The sequence below is a fragment of the Colobus angolensis genome, unplaced genomic scaffold (genome assembly GCF_000951035.1).
Source record: "Colobus angolensis palliatus isolate OR3802 unplaced genomic scaffold, Cang.pa_1.0 Scaffold357, whole genome shotgun sequence".
In the NCBI taxonomy this organism is placed as follows: Eukaryota; Metazoa; Chordata; class Mammalia; order Primates; family Cercopithecidae; genus Colobus; species Colobus angolensis.
Window position 1 is genome coordinate 264,698 of NW_012116899.1, and position 10,624 is coordinate 275,321.

At 35.8% G+C, this 10,624-nt stretch overlaps 1 protein-coding gene across 1 annotated transcript in view; it reads right to left on the reverse strand.

Moving 5' to 3' along the window:
* LOC105519681 (ankyrin repeat domain-containing protein 36C) overlaps positions 1-10,624 on the reverse strand; it is a 63,265-nt gene that overhangs the window by 10,912 nt on the left and 41,729 nt on the right. The window contains exons 11-15 of the mRNA XM_011953125.1: positions 9,749-9,777; positions 9,582-9,654; positions 7,775-7,805; positions 4,967-5,009; positions 2,402-2,462 (exon numbers count right to left, since the gene is read on the reverse strand). Of these exons, the coding sequence (XP_011808515.1) occupies positions 2,402-2,462; positions 4,967-5,009; positions 7,775-7,805; positions 9,582-9,654; positions 9,749-9,777 (237 nt within the window). The remainder of the gene's footprint in view (positions 1-2,401; positions 2,463-4,966; positions 5,010-7,774; positions 7,806-9,581; positions 9,655-9,748; positions 9,778-10,624) is intronic.

The window sequence follows — 10,624 nt, forward strand, 5'->3', positions numbered from 1 at the left end:
TGTTACCAACTACCCACCTGAAGCTTCATTGCTGATTTGCCAGCCAATCCTACATTTGCCCTACCCTACGTGTATGTGAGAGAATTGAGAAAAGAGGCAGAAAAAAGGAGACATCCCACCCTGTCTCACAGATCTATGTACTTAAGCAATCTCCAGCTCCCTAGTTCTTGAGGGGTTCTAAGCCCTCTGTAAGCTGGGATGGAAGAAGATGATGCGACATCCCTATCTCCTCTGGAGACTCTTTTCTGTGGCTCAAATTCTTTTAACATTTTTCAGTAAAAACCTTGAAGTTTATCAGTTCCTCCAGTTAAACAAACAAAAAGGCAGCAACCTCTTCAGAACGCCTTGAACGCCCTATTCTTTTTTTTTTGTTTCTTCAGAACTCCTTGAACCCCCTATTCTAATATGCCTTTCTTGATAACTCCCAACATCCCAGTGTTTTCAATTCCTTTATCTTTATCAAACTCGTAATAAAGACAAATGTTCGGATTTTTTCCTAAAACCCTCATTTCTATCCAACTAAGTGTTCAATTCTCTTCAACTTTGGTTGTCCCCTGAAAATTCCATTCTCACCCACTTTCATTGGGTTCAACAGCTCATTCCGTTCTCATCCTCTTCCACTGTGTTCACTAGGGCCACTCCCACTTTCTAAAACTAAAATCACTCAATGACAGAATGATGTCAAAGAAGACTGAGTTTTGAATTAAGAAACCTGAATGCAAATCTCACTTCTGCGATTTACGGTATCCAAATAATTTTCTCCCTTTGAGTTTCAGGTTCTCCATCTGAACAACCACTTGATCAGGATGCTAAACAAGGATTCAAGTACTAGAGGATATTTTGTTTAGTCTCTAGGAATTCCTAAAATTCTGAAATTATATGCACCTCTGATCTTATCTATAGGAAAATGGGGAATATTTAGTTGCCGTACATGAGAACTATAATAGAAGATCATAAACCCTAAGAAAAGCAGAAGAGAAAGTAAAAAGTAAACAAGAAAATATTATTAAAATGGCTCAAAAGGAAAAAAAGAATCCAGAAAATAAGAAAAAGCTTCAGCGTACTAGGTAGGGCACTCACTTAAAGAGAAAACCAAACTGGGTAGGCAGCAAGTAGAGAAATGAATTAGAAATATCCTTTTAATATAGGCTAAATACAGTTAACATAACATGGACTACATGTAGATATTCTCCATGCACAATCAGATAATATTTTTCTAGGACTGGCCTGGTCTTTCTTATGAAAAACTTAGGGACCAGCAGCCACAGATAACTGATACCTGCCTTTAAAACTTTGATGGTTAAAAAAAAAAAAAAAATGTAATATGGTTACTACTGACATTTCCAAAATATTTGGACAAACTTTTGCAGTAGACAGGCTTCTAAACAACACTCTAAAGAGAGTTAATATGTAACAAAATGTGACTTTCTGAATTGATCTGATGTAAATCAGTACCGTGAACCCATTGCCGCATAGGTCTCTATCCATCCATACTTACGGGCAAAAGAAGTGTTTTAAGAGCCAGTCAGAGTGATGGTGAAATCATGGGTTGGCTACCTGTTAACTGTGGAATCATGAGCCAGTATTTCAACCTCTTTAAACCAGAGTTGCCTAATTAGTAAAAAAGCAAAAATAGCACTAATACTTTGTAAAGCTGTGTGAAGATGACATGACATGATAAATGTTAAGCATGTAATACGTTGTCTAGCACAGAGCAGAACACTAAACAGATGCTGGTTTCTATGCTCTCTATTCACTTAGTTAACATATCACTTTAAAAAATCTGTAAAATCATACCTGTCAAAACACACTTCAACAGGAGGAAGCCCTATTAAACAAAAAGTAAAATGCATTTTAAATCAACAATAGAAAACTATGGAATATTAAAAACATAAAAGAGCACAGTGGCTTGTTCCTATAATCTCAGCTACTCAGAAGGTTGAGGCAGAAGTATCATTTGAGAAGCCCATCAGTTTGAGACCAGCATGGGCAACATAGCAAGAATCTATCCTTATAAAAATAATAATAATAATAAACCAGAAGGCCCTGGCGTGTTGAGTCACACCTGTAATCCTAGCAGTTTGGGAGGCCGAGGTGGGTGGATCACTTGAGGTCAAGAGTTTGAGACAAGCCTGGACATCATGGTGAAACTCTGTCTCTACTAAAAATACAAATATGGCCCAGGTGTGGTGGTGCACACCTCTAATCCCAGTTACTCGGGAGGCTGAGGCAGGAGAATCACTTAAACCCAAGAGGTGGAAGTTGCAGTGAACAAAGATCATGCCACTGCACACCAGCCTGGGCTGCAGAGTAGTAAGACTATGTTTCGAAAAGAAAAAAAAAAGAAGAAAGAAATGAAGAATAAGTAAGTAATAGAATAGGCAGGCTTCAAATAGCTTACCATCTTCTAGAGAATACGGAGAAATAACCTTTCTCTTCGGGATGTATGGTTCTGAAATAATCTAGAAGAAAAACACAATGGGTTTAAGAATAACATGCAACTTAAATTAATGATAACAGCCACAATTACTACATGATCTAACACAAAAAGTATAGACATTGAAGTCACTCATATGTAGATTCAAACCTCAAGTCTACCATTTACTTATCTACATATTCTCATGGTGTGATGATTATGATTGGTGATACAGGTATTCTCAAAATGTTAACTACTTTCAACACTATTTATTATACAAATACTATGATATCCATTAGTTTATTTTATTAACCACAACAAAGTGGGACAAAAATGTACTCATTTGTAATTTAGAGTATTACTGAATAAAACTAATTATAAAAAAGTAAATTAATCACATTATTTTTCAAAATATGTATGCATGATGTATATTTGTGTGAATTGCATTTTGTGGGAAAAATGTGAGAATGTAGTTTTTAGTAGTACTGTATTTAAATGCATTAGCATCGGAAACAGAACAAGCCGCTTCTATTCTGTGTGTCAAAGGCTAAAAACAAATTATTGTATAACTTCAGCTCCTTCCAAAAAAGAGAGAACAAAACAACCATCCACCTGATGGAGCAATGAGTGATAAATGAAGGCCACACATAGCTACTAAATAAAAAGCTGTAACTAAGTATCCCGACAATAGAAACAGAGGTGAAATGAAAGAATAGACGGTAAAGACATGTGGTCTACAAGGAAAAAGTCAGACTGAGGTAAATCATTTTTAAACAAAGGGGAAGGAGGGAGAAACAAACAAAAAATGAGACATGACCAGTCAATCAAATATGAACTTAAAAGAAAAGCTTGTGTTCGCAATATATGCCTAATAATACTGGATAGCATTTACTCTGCAATGCATTTTGTGTAAATACTTATGTAACACAGAGTTTAATTTGTTTACTGTAAAATAACACATCCCAAGAGTTAACCAGGATCATTCACCTGAAAACTGAAACATTCTTACAACAGAGAGAGAGAAGAAAAAACAATCAAGTTCCAGCAACTTAACACCTGGAGAAAGAATTTTTATTCAGAATGCGAAAGAGTAATGTATGTCCTGAAAATTATGTATTTAATAGAACATAGCTGGGGCTTTGAAAATTTAAGAAAATGTAATCCAAAATCCTAATCTAAGCTTCCAGTTGGAAGATATTAGAAAACAAGCTGTATCCACCTTTCCTATTTCCTTTTCATCTTTTCTAATTTTTATTTTCTTCTATATGACATATTTTATGAACATAACATATACATTCTCAACATTAGAAGAAAAGATAAATTCAAAACATTCAAGAAATTTAATAGATTTAAATATGAGATCTGCCATGCATATTATGTTACCTGTAACATTCCATTATAAAAAGCCCATTTGCCTGTTTGTTGATTTACATTAAAAACTATTAAAATGTTTTCTTACATGCAAGACCTTATTCTGGGTACTCCAGGATACATACAAAGAGGTTTTCTAGCTTCAAGTGGTTCATAGTAATGCAGCAGCTTTACAATTATTTTTTCTTACAATTATTTTTTCAGAAGTAAGCACAAAAGCCTCTGAAATTTGAAATTTGGAATGAGATACAAACACGCTGAGTGGATTTTCTTTTAATTACGATGCAACAACTTTGTGAAATTAAAGTCTGACCATAGGAATATGAAGAGTCTGTGCTTATCAGACAGGTTGTTATTTTAAACTAAATGCATATTCTTCAACTAGATAAAGAGCTTAAAGCATACTCTTAATAAAAAGGACTTGGAAAACACAGTTTAAATCCCTGTAATACAGATGTGAGAACACAGTGTAAATTTCTGATCTCCCACAACTTTGTAAAATTAGAGATAAGGTTTGCTGTATTGCCAAGCTTGGTCTGGAACTCCTGGGCTCAAGAACTCTCCTGGCTTGATCTCTTCAATAGGTGGGACTACAGGCACATGATACCGTGTCTAGTTAAAATTCCACAATTTCCACTATTTGGAATTCCACAAATTCCAAATAGCTCTCTGCAAAACTACTGCATGATATCAAAATAGATGTACAAGAAATAAAAAGAAACTATACGCTATGTGTAACAGGGTGATTCCACGGTTCCTATAACAAGTCATCTGAGGTATTAAAGATTCATTTAAACAAAGGTATTATTAGTCATACTCATATGATATACAACTCAAAGTAAAGACACTTACTCCAATAAGCCTAAACCAAAATTTGCATCTGCTCTATTGTGGGAAAGCTTTTCTGTCGCTATGTGTTTTCCAGCAATTTTTTTTCAGCTCACACCTCTCAAAGTATTTATCAACTATTTCTTATTTGCCAAATTAACAAAAATTAAAATTAACCCCTCCTAGTTCTTTAAAATGGTTATCTCTAATAAAAGTTATAATACAAACATAAAACAATGATATGTAGACAACAGTTAACTTTTAGAAGAAAATAACATAAAAATGAGATTCAGAGTGAGAAAATTGATTTCACAAGAGAGTACTCTACCTCAGATTGCAAAGCAAACTCACCCTTGTCATGGGCTGTGCAACACTATCCGGCCTACAGAGACTCCTACAGATAAAAAAGATGCAACAAAAATGAGCACATTCATTTCTTAAAAGAAAACAAAAACCATCAGTCTATACATGCCTATCCCCTCGAAAAAAAAAAAGGGTAAAACACGGACTGAGGAAGGTCAGTTATCCGTGTATTAAATAATATTTCCTGGTATAATCAAGATATGGCCTCTGTTTTAGAAAACACTTCAGTTACTTATTTCTGCCTCCACCTCTCCCAGCCTATGAAATATCCAATGTGGACTCACCCTTAAACCCATAGCAAATAGTGACAGGCAATATAATGGCACAGGCAGACAATAATTTGTCCTTATAAATTATCTACCCTAAAGGCTAAACTGAAAATCCAATTGATATCTTACACAACTTTTGTTACTGAACTGGAGTAAACCTGATAACCTAAAACAAGGTAGAAAAGTGACTGCCTCTTCCCCATGATCTATTTCTGAATCAAAGACTAATCTGTGTCACTGAAAAATGGGAGTCTTGGATCTTCAGCTTCTAAGCTACTAAAAGAGGGTCCATTGATTCTCTTTACCCTAGAACACTCCAGGGAGCCCCCTGAAACACTGCAAGTGTTTGAAAGCTGAGTGTACAAAAGTCAAAGGACAAATGTATATGTTGTTATTGGGAATATTGTTCAAAGCAGATTAAAACATTAAAAATTACAAAATCCAATTATTGTCATTATATAGATCCTCCCGTATTCAGGTCCACAAAAACCAGCAAGCTTAAGAAGCTTCATAGACACTCAGATATCTAAGAGAGAGAATGCTGGAAAAGTCTCCCTCCTGAGTACGTATACCTCCATTTCATTCATCACTATCTAAACATCTTCCTTCCTAGGGGCTCCCACTTCTGGATCCCTCTTCTGCAGCGATCCATGGCAATCTCCAATCTACATCTTCAGCTTACGAAAGCCCAGATTCCTCAAAAGACCGGCTAAAATAATTGAGAGTAGGAGCTCTCTATTCCTCTGCTTCTGGAAAGTAAGTAAGTCTCAGTCATCCACCCCAAGCATACGCATGTTACCAACTACCCACCTGAAGCTTCATTGCTGATTTGCCAGCCAATCCTACATTTGCCCTACCCTACGTGTATGTGAGAGAATTGAGAAAAGAGGCAGAAAAAAGGAGACATCCCACCCTGTCTCACAGATCTATGTACTTAAGCAATCTCCAGCTCCCTAGTTCTTGAGGGGTTCTAAGCCCTCTGTAAGCTGGGATGGAAGAAGATGATGCGACATCCCTATCTCCTCTGGAGACTCTTTTCTGTGGCTCAAATTCTTTTAACATTTTTCAGTAAAAACCTTGAAGTTTATCAGTTCCTCCAGTTAAAGAAACAAAAAGGCAGCAACCTCTTCAGAACGCCTTGAACGCCGTATTCTGCCTTTCTTCATAGCTCCCAAAATCCTGTGTTTTCAATTCCCTTATCTTTATCAAACTTGCAATAAAGCCAAATATTTGGACTTTTTCCTAAAACTCTCATTTCTGTCCAACTAAGTGTGTGTTTCTCTTCAAATTTGGCTGTCCCTTGAAAATTCCATTCTCACCCACTTTTATTGGGTTCAACAGCTCATTCCGTTCTCATCCTCTTCCACTGTGTTCACTAGGGCCACTCCCTCTTTCCAAAACTAAAATCACTCAATGACAGAATGATGTCAAAGAAGACTGGGTTTTGAATTAAGAAACCTGAGTGCAAATCTCACTTCTGTGATTTACGGTAACCAAATAATTTTCTCCCTTTCAGTTTCAGGTTCTGCACCTGAGCAACCACTTGATCAGGATGTTAAATAAGGATTCAAGTACTAGAGGATATTTTGTTTAGTCTCTAGGATTTCTTAACATTCTGAACTTCTATGCACCTCTGATTTTGTCTGTAGGAAAATGGGGAATATTTAGCTGCCATAAATGAAAACTATAATAGAAAATCACAAACCCTAAGAAAAGCAGTAGAGAAAGTGAAAAGAAATCAAGAAAATATTAAAATGTCATAGAAGGAAAGATAAAGAATCCAGAAAATAAGGAAAAGCTTCAGCAAACTAGGCACGGTACTCACTTAAAGAGAAAACCAAACTGGGCAGGCAGTAAGTAGAGAAATGAATTAGAAATATCCTTTTAATATAGGCTAAATACAGTTAACATTACATGGACTATATGTAAATATTCTGCATGCACAGTCAGATAATATTTTTCTAGGACTGGCCTGGTCTTACTTATGAAAAACTTAGGGTCCTGCAGCCACAGATAATTGATATCTGCCTTTAAAAAAAAAAAAAAAAAGCAATATGGCTGCCACTGCCATTTCCAAAATATTTGGACAAACTTTTGGAGTAGACAGGCTTCTAAATAACACTCTAAAGAGAGTTAATATGTAACAAAATGTGACTTTCTGAATTGATCTGATGTAAATCAGTACTGTGATCCCATTGCTGTATAGGTCTCTATCCATCTATGCTAGGGGCAAAATAAGTGTTTTGAGAGCCAGGCAGGATGATGGTCAAATCATGGATTGGCTACCTGTAATCTGTGGAATCATGACAATATTTCAACCTCTTTAAACCAGAGTTGCCTAATTAGTAAAAAAAAAAAAATAGTAATAACACAAATAGTTTGTAAAGCTGTGTGAAGATGACATGACATGATAAATGTGCATGTAATGTGGTGTCTCGCACAGAGCAGAACACTAAACGGATACTAGTTTCTATTCTCTCTATTCACTTAGTTAACATATCACTTTAAAAAATCTGTGAAATCATACCTGTTTAAACACTCTTTAGCAGGAGGAAGCACTGTCAAACAAAAAGTAAAATGCATTTTAAATCAACAATAGAAAACTATAGAATATTAAAAACATAAAAGAGCACAGTGGCTTCTTCTTATAATCTCAGCTACTCAGAAGGCTGAGGCAGAAGTATCACTTGAGAAGCCCAGGAGTTTGAGACCAGCTTGGGCAACACAGAAAGACTCTACCTTTATAAAAAAAATTTTAAAAATTTAAAAATATCCTGTAGGCAGGACTTGGTGGGTCATGTCTGTAATCCCAGCACTTTGGGTGGCCAAGGTGGGTGGATCATTTGAGGTCAGGAGTTCAAGGTCAGCCTGGCCAACATGGTGAAAGCCGTTCTCTACTAAAAATACAACAATTACCAGGTGTTGTGGTGCACACCTGTAATCTCAGCTACTCAGGAGACTGAGACAGGAGAATCACTTGAAACCAGGACGTGAAAGTTGAGGTGAGCCAGGATTGCGCATGTCTTTCATACAAAACATCAGAAGGATTTAAACCATTATACTACAAATATTCATCATGTTCTTTGACTTGCCTGGTAATTTAGCAGGTACACAATGATAATTACACTTTAGATGAATGTACACTTCAAAACTCCTCAGTGGAAGTATCCCAAATTGATCTGCTTGGATATGTTTGGTGAATCCTGTTATATGGTATTCATTATTTTTCATACCCATGTGGTATAATAATGAGCCTATACTTCTTGTATTTTCCAGTGTAGCCTTCAGAAAGTTTTGTCAATCACTCACGGCAACAAGGTATAATATACAAACCCAATTAAAATATATATAAAATTATCAAATCTGATATACTTACACAAAATAAAGCCACTAAAACCATTAGACATGAGTAAGCTTTCCCATTTGGAAATCACTCCAATATTCATTAAAAATAAATATTTTAGAGGTCAATTAATGAACTGAACATTATTTTTGTTTCTAAAATACTCTGGTTTGAAGGATCATGTTATTCTCTAAAGTATTTTCATTAAATTGTCATTGTATCTAAAAGTTAGCTCTCTGAGCAACAAAGCCAATGTATGCATATTCACGTTTACCCTATGTGAATAACTAATACCAACAAAACATATATTTCTGATGCCCAATAGTAACAAAGAGGGGTAATGAGTCACTGTGGGTCATCCCAATTCTAGCACTCTTTCCTGCTTCCAGCAGTTCCTGGAGCAGCCAAAATCAAATCTTCTTTTATGCAAATATTCCAAATGCATCTGAAGTGAGTTCCAATAGCTTTCTTCAGCAGAAACCCCCAAATTGCAAAACTAACACCTTTTCCCTCCTTCCTGCCTCACAATCCCTCTTCCTTGAGTAAAATAATTACCACATCAGAGGTCTCCTTAGTTCTCTTGATACACTGTTTATGAGTTATTCCAATCACTTCTTCCCTGTGGTTTTAGCAATATGATCTGATGCCTATAATTTTTATTACTTAATCTCTTTCTCCTTCCCTTTATGATGGAAACCTGCTGGAGAATTAAAGCAAGAATATGCTGTCCTTGAGCCTGTTAGATCTTGCACTGCTCTCCAATCATTCTTCTTGCCAATTTCATTGTGGGGAAGGATATAATCTTACTACTCAGATCATGGCCAAGGACCAGCAGTATCCGTGTCACCCGAGTACTTATTACAAATGCAGAATCTCAGGCCTGCTGAATCAGAATGTGCAACTTCAATGAGCCCCTGCTGATTTATTCGGGGAAGGGAAGTTCTCTTCTATCCTGAGTGAACATGACATTAAATGTGTATTGCAAAATTACCTGTCCCAGATTTTTCTCCATCCTTTATTTCTGTGACTATATTCGAAACAGAATCTTTCTTTTCACTCGTAGCCTGAATGGGATTTAAAACAAAATAATCAATACGTAAAGTACATTTCATAGACTATGCGGTTGGTAGTTCAAAATATAAATGAGAGTTTCATTACCTTCAAGGCTGGTTGTATCTGAGAAGACACTGAAAAGCAAAAGGGATACACAATCACTCATATGTACATATCATAAAGTTAACCATACATTCATGCAGTGTTAGCATCAAGCTGTATCTTCCTGCCTGCATTAGTGTAGGCTTTGATGTTTTCTCCTTTGTGTCTGGGGATTGGAACATGACAGAAAAACACTTAAAAAAAGGAATACAGGCTTCACGAAATATACCTTTACAATTTCAAACATGGTATGATTACTCGTATGTCTAAAACTAAAATAAAACCGTGTCAATATCAGTATGGATATGCCGAGTGATGAGGAGAAATGGGATCTAAAATCAGTGGAGCAACTCACAGACCTAAGAATCAATGTCAAAGCAGGTGGTACATGATCCTGCATGTCTTTCATGCAAGAAATCAGAAGGATTTACATAATTATACTACAAGCATTCATCATGCTCTTTAACTTGCCCAATAACTGAGATGATACACAATTACAATGACACTTCAGTTGAATGTACACTTCTCTTCAGTGGAAGTCTCGTACGTTGAACAGCTTGGATTTATGTTTGCTGAAATCTAGTAGATAATATTCATTATTTCTCACACACGTGAGGTGTAATAATTTGACTAAATTTCTTGTATTCGCTAGTTGAAACTTCCAAAAGTTTCTTCATCCACTCATGGCAACAAAGGATAATATATTAGCCTCAATAAAAATATCATCAATTATCAATTTTGACATACTTCTACAAAGTAAAACTGCAACAAGCATTAGATATTAGTAAATTTTACATTAGAAATCACTCTAATGTTAATTGAAAATGACCATTTTAGGAGTTAATTAGAATTCAACATAATTTTTGCTTCTAAAATAGC